The sequence below is a fragment of the Talpa europaea genome (genome assembly GCF_964194135.1).
Source record: "Talpa europaea genome assembly, chromosome: 9".
NCBI classification, from domain to species: domain Eukaryota; kingdom Metazoa; phylum Chordata; class Mammalia; order Eulipotyphla; family Talpidae; genus Talpa; species Talpa europaea.
This window is the reverse complement of record NC_140076.1, coordinates 92,969,656-92,985,753: the sequence shown is the minus strand read 5'-3', so window position 1 is coordinate 92,985,753 and position 16,098 is coordinate 92,969,656. Positions and strand designations below refer to the sequence as shown.

The window sequence follows — 16,098 nt, the reverse complement described above, 5'->3', positions numbered from 1 at the left end:
AAGAGCAGCATTTAAGTTTAAATGATTAGGATCTACTAACAATACACACCTGTCATCCTTAACACCAATAAAGTAATAAAAATTAAGCCTAAAAATTATACAAACAATTTACTGAATCTAAGTTTGGTAGCTATAAAAACTAAACTAAAATAGCCTTACCTTCATTTTATTAAACAAATGCCAAACATTTAAAAATTATATAAAATAAAATTTAATATGTGGAATGCATGCAACATGGATGTTAACTCATTTTTATTAAACTATTGAAATTCTTACCCTTTTCCACATTAGGACAGAAATTTAAAGCTTCTTTTAAATCTAATACCTTATATTTAATTTTCTTCAGGTTGGTCAACAGAAGGACTGACAGTTTCCTCCTTTGTTTCTTCTTGCCCTGCTTCCTCCACTTCCCCCCCTCCCTCTTCTCCACCTCCCACCGCTTTCTCTTCCTCTTCCTCCAGTGTGTCCCCACCAGCTGCTGTGCTGCCTCCTACTTCCTCTTCTCCTCCACCTTCCCCCACTTCTTCTACTTCCTCCACTTCCTCTGCTTCTCCTGCTTCCTCTTCTTCCTCCTCTTCTTCCTCCTCCTCTTCTTCAATGGGTTCATCAATCTTTTCTTCCTCCTCCTCATCTCCTTCTATTTGTTGATCTTGAGAATGATCCTGAATTTCAAAAGGATTCTCACCCTAAAAACATTGAGAAACAGCTCTTAAAATCAGCACATCCGTGTTTATAACACTGAAATGTCTTATTTGCTCTGTCATTAAAAATAAAAACTATTTGGATTTTTTTGATTTTTGAAAAATTCATTAAAATGTTTGTTAAGTACCTATTTTATGCCAATGTGAATATAAAAATTATTTAAGCCATTACTTTATACATCAGAAACTAAAATTCCTCAACATTTTAGCTTAATGCCTTCTTAACTGAATTTCTAAAATCACACATCTATACAAAGCTAAACATGTGGATTTTGGTGGAAACAAAGCATATGAAAAACAAAGATTAACGTTCACTTAAATATACCAGTATTCAATGTAGTACTCTGCAGAACGTTTAAAAACTCAAAAGAAAATCAGGTACTTTTAAAAAAATCAAATGAAAATCATGTACTTATTATATATCATGTCTTAGATTTAAAATCTACACAAATCTTTAATTCAATAAACAGTCACAGATACAATTTTATTTTACTATTTTATTTAAATACTTAAATTATGCATCTAAATTAAGTCTCATAAACTGGACCATGTCAAAAGTCCACATTAATGCATAAGAAATGAAAAGGTAGTGAATATTATTAATTAAGAAAGTCAAAGACTGGGGCCTCCCTAGTGGCATAAGGGTTCAGGCACAGCACTATGAAGCAATCCACAACCTCTGCAGCACGAGCTCAATCCCCATCTGGCCAGGAAGCTACCCACATGGTGCAGCAGACCTCGCCTGTCGTGCCCGCTGCTCCCCTCAGCAGTGCATTTCAGTAGATCTGCCTGTTCTGTTACCTGCTCTGTCTCTGGTGAATCCTGTCTCACAAACACCCCCTGCCTCAACACCTCTGGCCTTACCCCAGTTCTTGTATGCATAAATAAACAAATCTTTAAAAAAAAAAAAAAAAAAAAGAAAGTAAAAGACTGGTACTGCCCTTTAATCAGGTTAGGTATGTGCAGGATAAACTGACGTAACAAGAGAAGGAATACTAGTCAAGGAGCTAATCTAGTAGTCTAGGGAAGGAAAGTGTAAATGATATAGTGACACCATTAACAGAACAGGTCAATTAGGATTGGGAAAAAGCAGCAGCAGATAACTAGAATTTAAGATAACTAAATGTCTAAATAAGCAGCTATAAATATGCCACTCAAAAAAGAGAGTTCAAAGTAAACATTAAGACTTGTGAATTACTTGTACTGAGCAATACCAAAGCCAGCAGATTAAATGGGAAAGAGCCAGGAGTGGGGCTATGGAAATAAGTGAGGGACTGAGATCAAAACCCTATGAAAATGGGGGTAGAGTTAGGGCAATAACACTCAATGAAGGAAGAAATCCAGGATAGCAAAAGTATCTGGCAAAACAAAGATTCAAGAGTAAGTGATAGATGAAAAGTGTCAACTGATACAGGCAACAGTGGAAAAGAACTGAAAAAAAAAAAAAAATCACTAATTATTAAAGCTAAATGAGAGTACTAGAAGGATTTGTTACACTACCTCCTTTAATTTTTGTATATTTAAAACAAACAAAATGTCTTAAAAATTTTGATATGAGGTCCTCCCTGGTGGCACAAGGGGTTAAGTTTCAGCACAATGAAGCTATCACCAGCCACTAAAGTGTGATCCCTGGCCAGGGAGCTGACCCACATGGTGCAGCAGACCTCTCCTATCTCGCCTGCTGCTCCCCTCAGCAGTGTATTAATTAGTGGATCTGCCTGTTCTGTTCCCCACTCTGTCACTGGTGAATCCTCTCACCCTCCATACCTTTGGCCTACACCCCAGCTCTTATATGCATAAACAAACAAATCTTAAAAAAAATTTTATATGAAAATCTCAAAACAATTTCAAAAGCATAAGTGGAAGTTAGATAGCAGTGACTGCTCAAGATCAATCTTCACAATTTTCTCTAAAAATACAGCTGCAGTCCCATATTCTGAGATTTTAATTTAGTCAAGTACAGGAACTCTTGCTAAAAATACAAATTCCTGATTCAATTTCAGACCTCCTGAATCAAAATTTCCAGGGGAGAAGTCTGGCAATCTACACATTTATGAAGTATTTCAGGAGATATTATTCATCACAGATGTCTAGAAGTCTAATTCAGGTCTTTAGCAGCTTTGTTTTTAGGTTCAGAGTTGATTTTAATTACCTATCTCCTACTGAGAACTATTAAAGAGTGAATAATATAAGGCAGCATAGAGCACAATGCAGAGAAAACCTCCCTTTTCAAGTATGTAGTAGCTAGAACAGGTAAAACAGGGAAGGCCAATATCTAGGAAAAGTTAAGTGATATTTAGTTTAAGGAACTCAGAAGCATATCTTGGGGAATAGAAAAATAATAAACACGAAAAATATCAGATGCTAATAAGGAAAATACACACATGAAGGGCAAAATGGAACATTTTCATTTTTTTATGGTGTGGGAATGATATATAAATCTAACACAGAAAGATGAAAACACAGAATTCACATTTAATGGAAGTGATGGGGACAGAGATGAAATATGCACATATGAAGAATGGAGAATCTGAAATAATCTTTACAGGAAGCACACTACATTAGAAGTAAAATTACTGTGAATTTCAATAAAACCAGCAAATATTGCACTGATATAATTCCATTAAATTTTTAGTAAGACAGTTAATAAAGCTAACCACAGATGGTACAGTGCTGGGAAGTAGTAAATAGTAGCAGAACAATTAAGTAAGGAATTTTAAAATGGCAGCATTACATTGTTATAAGGGCTGACCATGAGCATCTAGGTCAAATAGTGAAGACAGAACAAGTTGTGACAGTTGGAAAATTGGGAGAAATTAATAAACTGATGATCTTCATGGGATAAATATTTAAAAGGGTATATTTTGTCAGAGTACTTAGTAGTGAAACAATTTTAAGCCATAACTAAAGCTGACCATGAGAAGAGGATGTTCTAGGGAATGACAACAAGGAACAATGTAGACAAGAACTCTGAAAGGGGGGGAAAAAATCACTGAGTAATGTGCTTGAATTTTAACACATATATGAAGTTAAACATTCTTGTTCAATAGGCTTGGACATAAACTGAAATTATATTTCTAATGTGTTCCCAGGTAATGCCAATACTGTTGGCCCATGAATCTCATTTACAGAAATGAGGTTCTAGATTTTTCCTTAGTTCAGGTACTTTCTCCACAATATGCACATGAGCGAGATACATCATATATATTCCATGCAGTGACTCTAAAATGCATCTCCAAAATACTACCTAGAAATTAGAATTTGTATTCCTTTCCCTTGACCATATACTTTCATTATCAATAGAAACCATCAACTTCTCAAAAGTTTATGAAATAGGAAGGATAAAAATCTTCTTTTTAAATAATTTAGCTATGGTGTGTTTATCTTTCTGATGCCCTATCTCCCAAAAAATTGGATTTCAATTAGAGCTGCATTCACTTTTAAAAAAATTGTCAAGAATGTAAACAGTGACAAACAAATCAGATTAACAAATGATTAACAAATCAGAAAACATGCCTTGAGGAACCGAGATTTATTCAGCTTGTATGTGACTGGGTTGAGGGATTATTTAATGATCATTTAATATATGTCAGGCTTCTGCACAGAGTACCTATTAATTACCTTAATAGCCAAAGTAAACAAAACTCCTCTTATCTATAAAAATTTAGTTAATATAATTTAGATGTAAATATGCAACAATAATAGCCCTCTTCAGCATAGGATAATTTCATAAATGAGGTATGACCTTACAAAACTAACTCAATCTCAAAAACTAAGCTCTAAAAATTTTTTTTATTAATCTCCTGATGAATAGCAAGTTCTTACTTATACATTAAGTGTTCAAAATATATACAATACTTATGTAATAAGGATTCCTGCAATACATGGGCAAAAGTTGAGAAACAGTGTGACAGGTATACCTAATAGTTCATATCTGAGTTTCCTAACATTAGGGGTAAATCTCTTTCTCCTTGTCTCAGATTCCATTAGGCAGCTTTTCTGAAGCAATGTATCTGATGACTACCTATTTTTCCCCAACTTTTATTCAAGGAAGAGTGATGACTTATCTAATTAGTATGCCTAGAAAAAGGGCTGGGCATACACAACTCAATTCATTCTGGGACCCCTCTTTTGGGTCTTCTTAGCAAAAAAAGATATACCCTAATCTGTTCTGTTATGGGGTAAACTAGAAACCATCTAGTTGAACTGGTAACAGTTGGGCTGAGATAAGTCTCTGATTTAGAAGTGAAATATGAGGCCACAATAACTACATATCTAAGACATACATATCCTCCATGGCTCCTTTTATTTTAAATCAAGAGTAAAACTGGCATTATGACTTTCTATCAGATTCCTGGTATATTGCTCTAATAAGCCATAGATAGAAAATGGATGAAACAGTTTATTGTTCCCTCTCCCTACAAATCCCAACAATTAGGAAAAGTGTTTGACCTTTATTCAAAATATTAAGTAATATTCTTACTAATGTACTATTTAAACACCACAGTTACTGTTACCGATTATAATATTATAATATAACATAAAAAGCTTTTGCACTAAAACTAAAATCTTACCTTAATAAAACGTTCATATCGTGCCTTCACTATCGGATTATTTAAAATGCTTGTAGCAGTCAAGACACTCTCTCTTTTGATTTGTTCCTTGTAAGCCTATGAAAAACAGCACATGGAGATGTTGAAACCCATACCATAAAAAAATACTATACTATATGCTCAAATCCTTAATTTATTTTGTGGCATGTTAGGTTCTAAAAATTAACAGCTTCTATAACCACAATCTAAATCATCTATGGATTAAACCAATGAAGGGTCAATAAACTGATCAGCTTCAATGAAAAAAAATTCTGTCACCAGTATACCAACTAGTGTAAGTCTAGGTCCATAGGACAGTTGCTTTCTCTTCTTTTTACTCTTTCCCAGCCCCAACTACTTCAACAATTATTTTCATGCAACCCCAAAAAAAAAAAAAAAAAAAAAAAAGAATATTTTTCGTAATTCTAGCAGTTAGTTTTCCTTTGAGCTATAGTTATGACAAGACTGTATGATATTGGGCTGTCAAAAAAGTTACAATATATTTTTTGTTTTTTCAAACAAAAATGCATCATGACTTTTCTGACAACCCAATACAAAGGAGGTAATAATATAAAGTGTCTAGTTGCCAAAAAGGTATCAAGGAACTTATAAAAACAGAAGAAAATGGAAAGACATTTTTAAAAGATTATGTATGCTCGGAGTGGCTAAAAAAGTCTGTGTTAAATGAGGTTTATGTCAATATAAATAGGAAATTAAGACTCTCAAGCTAAGACTATTTAAAACTTAATCTGTGATATATGAATTTTTAAATTTTCTCTTCAAACAAGTTTCCCATATTTCCTTTATTTGAAATAAATGATTAAATAAAACCAACCAATAAAGCAGTAGAAATAATCAAGAAAACAATAAATTTTTCAAGAATTTTTGATAAATTTACTCAAATATATAGCAATAGTAACTGGTAATCCTAATTTATTTCTCCCAGCCAACAGAAAAACCTGTTATAGCCAAATGTTTACCTTACTTTGTTCTAAAACACACAAGCACATATTTACACACTCATAAAATCATTTTGCATAAACTCTAAACTTAAAGTTTATAATAAAAAGAATAGTTTAACAGCTGTGATTTCCTAGATGCGTACTGTGTGCCAGACGCTATTTTAAGTATCTTTTGTTTTAATTGAATTAATTTTTAAACAGTTACATAAGAGTAGAATAATAACCCATCCCATTTTACAGATTAGAACACTGACAAAGAATAGCTAATTTACTTGCTTAACACATGTTAAGTACTGAGCCAGGATATATATCCAGAAAGTCTTGCTCCAGAATCCAGTCTTTTAAACACTATGCTAACCATACTTCTGAAAGTATCTTTACAGTTACCCATGCATGAGGTTAATAGGATGTACACAAGTAAGCTGAAGTGACACAATGGCCTTTAAAGGACAATAAAAGATTGGTGAATAATTCAATAACTTCATTAAGATAGACCAAAAAAGTACCTGTTTCCCTTTGATGTGATCAGGAGATTTTAAATGCTGCTGAACTGAACTATGTAAAGCAGGGATATATACACTGCAAGCACTGCAGTGAACAGTCTCTACTTTCATCATGTGGTCATCTGCAGTAACACCTACAGAAGAAATCCGATTATTAATAAGAAAAGCAATGATTCAGGGCCTCCCCAATGGCGCAGCGGTTGAGCACTGGGTTGCCTGCAGCTTCTGCAGCACGGGTTCGATCCCCGGCTGCCAGCGAGGATCCCATATGGCGCGCAGACCTCTCCTGCCACGCCCGCTGCTCCCCTCAGCAGTGTACTTCGTCAGTCTGCCTGTTCTGCTCCCCGCTCTGGCTCTGGTGAATTCTTTCACCCTCCCGTGCTTCTGATTGTACCCAGTGCTTGTATAAATAAATAAATAAATCTTAAAAAAAAAAAAAAAAAGAAAGAAAAGCAATGATTCAGATTCTTATATCTGACAAACCACGTTTACACTACTTCACTTTCATGATTATTTATACCTTCTTCCCAAAAAAAGAAGTTTTGAGGTTTTTCTATAGTATTTATAAATCTGATAGTTAAATTTACATGGAAGACAGATTAAAATTACAAAATGTAATTGTATTAAAGTTCTTGTTATATACAATCATATCTGAAGTCTCTAAGTTCATTCCCCAGAAATATAATATAGAAAAACATAAATGTTGATTCTGTAGTAAAGCAAAAATTTCCATGAGTATGAAAATGGGCAGATGGGGATTGGGGAAAGGTTGTCAAAACTGAACTCATAAGAAACATAGTATCTTGATTTCAAAACTTAAGATTCTGAAAATGGTGATTAATATTTTAATAGAGGTAAAGATACAAATATCTGCAAGGAAAAGGTTTAAGAAAAAATGATGCTTTCTGGGAATTACAAGTAATTCAGTATGGCTGGGTCACAAAATATAAAGAAAGGCAGAAGATGAGAACAGTGAAAAAGAGTAAGGCATAGACCATGGAGAGTTTTGTATGCTGTGCCTAGGAACTGAACTGAATCCTGCAGAGGAGAGGCACGTCACTGAAAATTCGTGAAGTAATGAAATCATGTGGTAAAATTATATCTAAGGAAGAGTCAAGAAAACTAGTTAGGAAAATGTAATGATAAAGGGAACAGATAAAGAGTTGAATACAGTTTAAAAAGGAGGTAAAAAACCAGACTTGGTAGATTAAAGTAAAATGTTTAGAATTAACTTCATACTCCTGGCTTTGAAGGTGGAGCACATTCCAACATAAATGAAGGAGAAGGAGATCTCTGTTGAGCCTTTGTTTTGTTGTGTTTACTTTATGGGGTGAGGATGCTCAAGGAGAGGATACGTTTTTGTGGATATGCGGTTCTATGTTCATATCATTCTAATAGGCCTCAACAGGTTATGTTATATAAAATTCATGCAAATTCAAATTATAAAAATATATGTAAAGTTCCTAAAATAATGTTTAAATTCTTACCTTCCATAATATCTTTTTCTATTATTTTTACAACTTCTGTTTGATTATTTGTCTGTTGCTTGCGAATAGATGTTTTCTTGAATTTATTAACCATACATTCCTAGAAAACAAAGTAAGAATGCAACACATAGTATATTCTAGGCACCATGGTCAGCCCATGGAAGATATAGTATCTGTTATTTAACAATTATCTATTCACAAAGAGCTTATAATTTCATTGAAATGATTACCAAAATACTAGGAAACTGCAAAAAGTATTCACTTTTCAAACTGTATTTTAGGGATACAGAAAAAAGAGATCACAGAGGGGTTGCCAAAGTCAAGAGGTCTTCTCAAGGGAAGAGGGTACTTAAGAACTAAATGACAGATAGCAACCAGTTAAGGGAGGGACATAATTATAAAGGGATACAGAAGAATGAACAGTGACTATATTTCTAACTTTCTAACAAGTTTGTCTCTTTTGCCCAAATTAATCATATATACAATTAGAGCAGTCCAGTTCTAGCTCCTTCCTTAAGCATTCCTGTGGTCCCAACTATCTCCTATCTACAAACCCTTTCTGCACTATCATACTTGACCCTTCCACTTAACTGTGCCATTTATGTAGCTGTATGTTGTACTTCCAATTAGAGTAAGTTCTCACTAAATATCACTGGTAGGTTCTTGGAAACTGCTACTTAAAGTGAAATGACATATAAGGAAACCAATTTCACTACAGGCTTAATTGGCCTGCAGTCTGGTATGAGAGTTAAACCCGCAAGGTATATTTCTGGTCATAAAAACCACCAAGCTTCCAAAGAAAGACTCCAAACACTTCTAATATTAAACAATAATTTGTATTTATTCCTTTTCAACCTGGTTATTTTTCAAGGTCAAGTGTGGCACAGTGTGTTCTGACAGCTCAGAGCATCAGATCAATGCAATCCTGGACATGACACCACTCCATCACAGAGTGCACTTACACTCACAAACGGACTGGGACAATGTAAGACATAAGACATGCCAATGAACATAATATATATATCTCTGGAATTGGAGAGGAAATCCAGAGAAAACACACACATAGGGAGAACATGTAATCTCCACAGAATGGTCCCAGCTAGGAATCTTTTTTCTCTTCCATGTTGTAAAGGAAAGGCTATTCAAGAATCAGCTGTTAGTTCATAAAAGACAGTGTTTGTGTCTTCAGTGCCTAACACAGCATGGAATGTTCAAGAAAAATTGCTAAACATCTAGATGACCACACACTGACAATACAAAAACACTAAACAGATACCAAGCTTTGGTGCTCTGAATTCAGACTGCCACTTACTGACACAGTCACAAAACTGCTCTAAAACATGATCTTTCATACTATAAGGAACTGCTCTGAGATCCAAATGAAATAATGAACCCAGCATAGCATCAGGTATACAGCAGACTCTCAAAGAATGATAGATGATTCTGAATCAATGAACAGCTGTTAAAGGAATTCTTTTTTCTGACATCTCCACCACAAGTTACTGTGAAAAACATAAAAAGTTCTCTAAAAATATTCAAATTGTATTATAGGAGTCCACATCCAATTCTGGGCTAATTTTAAAACAACAGTAAATTCTGTGCTAATTTTAAGTAAACAGCAATTTAAGCTTTTAGACACACAAAATGGGTCAGAGATGGGGAATGATGAAAAAACAAAAGACTTTCAAGTACCAAATAAAGTGCTTCTCATTTCAAAAACAACTACTTACATGCAAAAACTCCATAACTACTTTGTCAAATTTGGTTTGTTTCTGAATGTGATCTAATGTTTCCTGATGAGAAGAACTTTCCAGATGCAGTTCAATATCTTTTTCTTCAAATGTTCGAAATTTACAAAATGAACATGTGAAAGCCATTCTGTAAGAAAAAAAGTTTTCTTTAAATATTACCTTAAGTGTTCATAAGACTACACCAATGAAACTAATTTTACCAGCATAAATGATCTGCCATTTTATGGTTGATTTTAAATTCAGTCTAAGTCAGAAAAAATAGTATTTTAGTACTGTTTTGGTCAATACTGTCATACACCACTTGACATTTCTGGCCCACCCTAGAGGCAGATGAGAGGTGGCATCAGTGGAATTTTTAAAATGCAATACTAAGCTACCCCCTTGAAGTTTAGTCCAATTAGAAAACCAAAGCAAACCCCAAGAAGCATCACTGTCTAAAATTCTAGTACTTATTTTAATATCAAAAAAGTCAGGGGAACCCTAATTCAGTCCTTGGAGCTCTTGGGTGGTCAGAAGTCCTGTCCTCTAAAGATCATTTCAGGATGACTAATAAGCCTCAACTAGACAAACACACAGATTGAGAAACAGGATAAATTTCCCCATTCTTCTTCCATTTAATATGGATACCTAAAGTATTCTTGTTATTTTCTTTTCCTTGACATTAAGGAATTATGTAAACAGCTTCCTAACTGGTCTCTAGTCACCATTTTCCAATTAATTCCTTATACTGCCATTAGAGTTATTTTCCTGGTTAAGAATAATGGATCTAGAGCCAACTTCTAGATTTATATCCAATCCCTCTTGTGTGACAAAGATCAAGTTATTTGACTGCCTTGGGCCTTAGTTTTCTTATCTTAATAAAATGAAAACCCAGGTCTCCCTGGTGGCGTAAGGGGTTAAGCACAGCACTGTGAAGCAATCCCAGGCTCTGCAGCACAAATTCAACCCCCAGCCAGCCAGGGAGCAGCCCACATGGCACAACAGACCTCTTCTGACTCTCCTGCTGCTCCCCTCAGCAGTGTATTTCACTCAATCTGCCTGTTCTGCCCCCCACTCTGTCTCTGGTGAATCCTCTCACCCCAGCCCATCTCTAGCCTGTACCCCAGCTCTTGTATGCATAAACAAATAAATCTTTAAAAATGAAATGAAATGAAAACCATTGCTGTGGTTTCCATGGGGATTTAAAAGATTAATACTGGGCCTCCCTGCTAGCACAAGGGGTTAAGCACAGCACTGTGAAGCTATCTGCAGCCTCTCCAGCACAAGTTCAATGCCCAGCTAGCCAGGGAGCAACCCACATGGCGCAGCAGACCTTTCCTGTCTCACCTGCTGCTCCCCTCAGCAGTGTATTTCAGTCTGTCTGCCTGTTCTGTTCCCCACTTTGTCTCTGGTGAATCCTCTCACCTCCCACACTTCTGGCCTGTACCCCAGCTCTTGTATGCATAAATAAATAAGTCTTTTAAAAAAAAAAAGATAAATACATATAAAACCCTCAGAACAGTTCCTGGCACATAGTAATTATTCAATAAATTATTGTTACCTCCTAAAGGGAGCACTAGTACATTATACTCTCGAGTTTTCATTGACTACTTAATGCTAAAAACAAAGTCAAAACACTTTCAGTTCCCAATTAAATTTTTTTATTTGTGGCTTTAGGGCCTCCTTGGTGGTGCAAGGGATTAAACTTCAGCACTAAGAACCTATCTGCAGCCATGGCAGTACCAGTTAGATCCCCCACCAGGGAACTAACTCACATGGCACAGCAGACCTCTCCTGTCTCGCCTGCTGCTTCCCTCAGCAGTGTGTTTCAGTAGATCCACCTGTTCTGTTCCCTACTCTGTCTTTGGTGAATCCTCTCACCCGCCCTACCCGACCCCGACCCCCACTCCCACCCCCCCGGCACCTCTGCCCTGTACACCAGTTCTTGTAATGCATAAATAAATAAATCTTTTTAAAAAAAAACTTAGCTTTACCCACTAATACATTTTACAGTACTGACACATAGTATATCTTCATTAGAAGCTTAAGTTAGATTAAACAGTTTACTCCACTAGAGTCATTTGCAATCTAGTACTCTCCTTTTCCTGAATCTAAGTGAAACATTCCTAATTCTTTGCATTTACTTCAAGCTGTACTTTCTAACCTGGGGGCTATCTAACAACTCCTACTTCAACCCTACCATTTCCAGATCAGTTCACATCTACCTCCATCCAGTCCCCTACCTTCACTGCACACCTCTTTATAATTCATCTCCTATTTATAAGCCCATTTTGTACTCCTCTTCATGCTCTTCATCATATATTTTATTTGTCTATGTCTCTCATACACTAATAGCTTTCATCCCCCAGGTTACTTTACCTTTCCTCTTCGTTATTCTATTCAAAGCATTTAAATCCAAAACAAAGCATATCACTATTACTGTCAATCTCTTACCCTCCTAACTCAAAGTAAATGCAATGGTAAGTTAATTTTAGGTGATTTTTAAAGATCTTACCCTAAAATGAAAATTTAACTGACAATCTTTTGATTATGGCATTGTTTCATATTCAGATTTATGGGGAAACCAGCTAAATCAAAGTTGTTCTTCCTTTTTTTTTAAAGATGTTTATTTGTTTATGCATACAACAACTGGGGTACAGGCCAGAGGTGGGGGGGGCTGAGAAGATTGACAAGAGACAGAGTGGGGAGCAGAACAGACGGATCTACTAAATATACTGCTGAGAGGAGCAGTGGGCAAGACAGGAGAGGTCTGCTGCACCACATAGGTTAGCTCCCTGGCTAGTGATAGCTTGATAGCCCTGAGACTTAATCCCTTGTGCCACCAGGGAAGCCCTGTTCTTTCTTTTTCTAAAAACCTAATAATGATATGTATAAATCATATCCAAGTCTGTAAATTTAATGAGGAAAGTATCACAGGGTAATTAAACAGAAAAATTAATCTATATTATGGGCTTCCCCGGTGGCGCAGCGGTTGAGCGCTGGGTTGAGAAGCTGCCCGCGGCCTCTGCAGCACCGGTTCGATCCCTGGCTGCTCCCCGGCCACCAGAGGAGGGTCCCACATGGCGCGCAGACCTCTCCTGCCGCCCGCTGCTCCCCTCAGCAGTGTGCTTCGGTCCTTCTGCCTGCTCTGCTCCCCGCTCTGGCTCTGGTGAATTCTCTCACCCTCCCGTGATTCTGACTGTACCCAGTGCTTGTATAAATAAATAAAAATAAATCTTTAAAAAAAAAAAATTAATCTATATTATAATGTAAAGTCATCTATGGACTCCTACATTGGTACTAATTATTTTAATTTATCACCAAACTAACTAAACATGTTACCCTATGAAGAGAAGGAACTGTACCAGGAGGGGAAAAATATTCTTTAAGAATCAAAAATATGGTCCAACCACTATGGAAAGCTGGGTGGAGATTCCTCAACTTACTAAAGATAGAGCTTCCATATGATCCAGCAATTCCACTCCTAGGTATTTACCCAAAGGACACAGAAACATTAATTCAAAAGGGCACCTGCACCCCTATGTTTATAGCAGCACTATTTACAATAGCTAAGCTATGGAAACAGCCCAAATGCCCAAAAATAGATGACTGGATCAAGAAGATGTGGTACAGGGCCTCCCCTGGTGGCGTAGCGGTTGAGCGCTGGGTTGCGAGGCTGCCCGCAGCCTCTGCTGAGCCAGTTCGATCCCCGGCCACCGGCAAGGGTCCCACCCCCCCACCCAAAAAAAAGAGATGTGGTATATACACCCAATGGAATATTACTCAGCAATCAAAAAAGATAAACTCATGCAATTTGCAGCAACATGGATGAAGCTGAAAGGGATCATACTCAGCAAAATAAGCCAGACAGAAAAAGAAAAATATCAGATGGTCTCACTCATAGCAGAAATTTAGAAAACCTAAATAAAGGACCAGGAAAAAGACTAATTATAATAAAGAAAAAAAATCAAAATAGTGTGTCAGCTATAAAGGAGAAAAGGGATTCAGGCCAAAATAAGGGGGGGGGGGGAATTGTACGAGGAATACAACCAAAATGAAAATGTATACATTGTGCAAAAATGAAAAATGATGTAAGAATTATATAAAATAAAATATAAAAATAAATAAAGCTAGGAAAAGGGAAGCATAAGAATTGCCTTGACCTACTGGCCCCTTGCTTGTTTGGATTCAACTTTAATTTTTTAGTTTCCATGGCTTCTCTGACTTTTAAAGATTAAAAAAAAATCAAAAATAGCTGCCTCTGAAAACTTGAACTTCTTTTCAGATTAATTCTTAATAAACTTAATCCCATTTTTTTCTCAGGTTCCAATAACTTAGGAGCAATAAACCAGAAAAGAGTATAGGAAAAGGTTATTAAAGCTAGACAAAAAGATTACACAAATGACTCCTAACCAAGAAAAAAGAAAAAGATCAAGGACACTCTAAAAACAATGAGAATTAAGATGTACCTGAAATTTTTTAGACTACATTTTACATAAACACAACCAATGTGTATATTAATTCCAAATAAAAGTATTCTGCTTAATATGAACCAAAAATCATGCATTTTAAATATATCTCAATGGAAAGGTTTACAGATTCTTCTCTAAAATAAGTTTTGAAGATCAAGTTTTAGTCACCAAGAATTTCACTTATAAGAAATATTTCATTTTCTTCTAGCTATACAAACATGTTAATTTTTATAGAGCAAAAATTATTTTGATAGGTAATACACTAAATTTACTTTTAAAATTGTATAGTCTTTATTTTCCCTAGCATAATAAGCAGTACCCAACAGATTTCAGGAAAAAGATGGGGGGGAGGGGGAATCACTCTTGTCCTAGTTTCTCCTAACGTTTATTTTTCCACATTTTTAAAATATTTGGCTGGCATTTTCTCCTTGCTATTATAGGTCTTATCGCCTTCCTGTTTAACAACGGTCTAAAAAGTCTAAGGAGGGATGAGTCAAGCCTTACTTATTACTTACTCATTTCCTTATCAACAGCATTTGCTTCATGTTCAGAGCTATCATAAAAAATATAGTGGCATCATTTTATATGAAATCCTACTATAATTTTAGATTCTTCTCTTGGCGAAACCAACAAGCATAAAAACTCAAGACTTTTTTTTTGGTTGCTATTCCTCAAAAGTAAATATTTACTGAATGACCTTGTAAGAGCAGGTATTGTTCTTATGATGTATTGATGAATATGATAAACACAGTTCCTCAATTAATGAAGTTGGTGAAGTAAGTAGTCTTCATATGTTAAGAAAAAAAGGAATGAAAACAGTACCCAAACGTGGGAAATAAAACCATTTCCCTCCCATCCCACTCACCCCAACTACTTTTTACTGTTATACACTTTTTTTAAAGGTTTAATGTGCCCTATTTTTAAAAAATATTTATTTATTTATTTATACAAGCACTGGGTACAGTCAGTAGCACAGGAGGGTGAGAGAATTCACCATGCCAGAGCGGGGAGCAGAGCAGGCAGAAGGACCAAAGACACTGCTGAGGGCAGCAGCGGGCAGCAGGAGAAGTCTGCGCGCCATGTGGGACCCTCTTCCGGTGGCCAGGGAGCAGCCGGGGATCGAACCGGTGCTGCAGAGACTGCGGGCAGCTTCGCAACCCAGCACTCAACCGCTGCGCCACCGGGGAGGCCCTGTTATACACTTTTAAAATATTTATGTGTGTCAAGACAATTTTTAAAACTGCTAAATTGTTTTCCAGGAGTTATACCACACTATGTGGTCAGCAAATTATACATTGGGCATCTTATTTTTCTACTTTTTTAAAAAACTGATTCATACTGGGCCTCCCTGGTGGCACAAGGGTTTAAGACACAACCTCTGAAGCTATCTGCAGCCACCGTAGCACGAGTTCAATCCCCGCCCAGGGAGACATCCACATGGCACAGCAGACCTCTCCTGACTGACCCGCTGCTCCCCTCAGCAGTGTATTTCAGTCAATCTGCCTGTTCTGTTCCCCATTCTGTCTCTGGTGGATCCTCTCACCCCCCACACCTCTGGCCTGTACCCCAGTTATTATATGCATAAATAAATCTTTATTTATTTATATGCATTTATTTATTTATTTTTAATAAATCTTTATTTATTATATGC

The 16,098-nt window shown here is 36.2% G+C and overlaps 1 protein-coding gene across 1 annotated transcript in view; it reads right to left on the bottom strand.

The window, feature by feature from the left end:
• Positions 1-332: 332 nt before the first annotated feature.
• ZNF326 (zinc finger protein 326) overlaps positions 333-16,098 on the bottom strand; it is a gene marked incomplete at both ends in the record, with an annotated part of 39,268 nt that continues 23,502 nt past the window's right edge. Inside the window, 5 exons of the mRNA XM_084242426.1 lie at positions 333-686; positions 5,276-5,371; positions 6,762-6,892; positions 8,246-8,345; positions 9,976-10,123. Coding sequence (XP_084098552.1) covers positions 333-686; positions 5,276-5,371; positions 6,762-6,892; positions 8,246-8,345; positions 9,976-10,123 — 829 coding nt within the window. The remainder of the gene's footprint in view (positions 687-5,275; positions 5,372-6,761; positions 6,893-8,245; positions 8,346-9,975; positions 10,124-16,098) is intronic.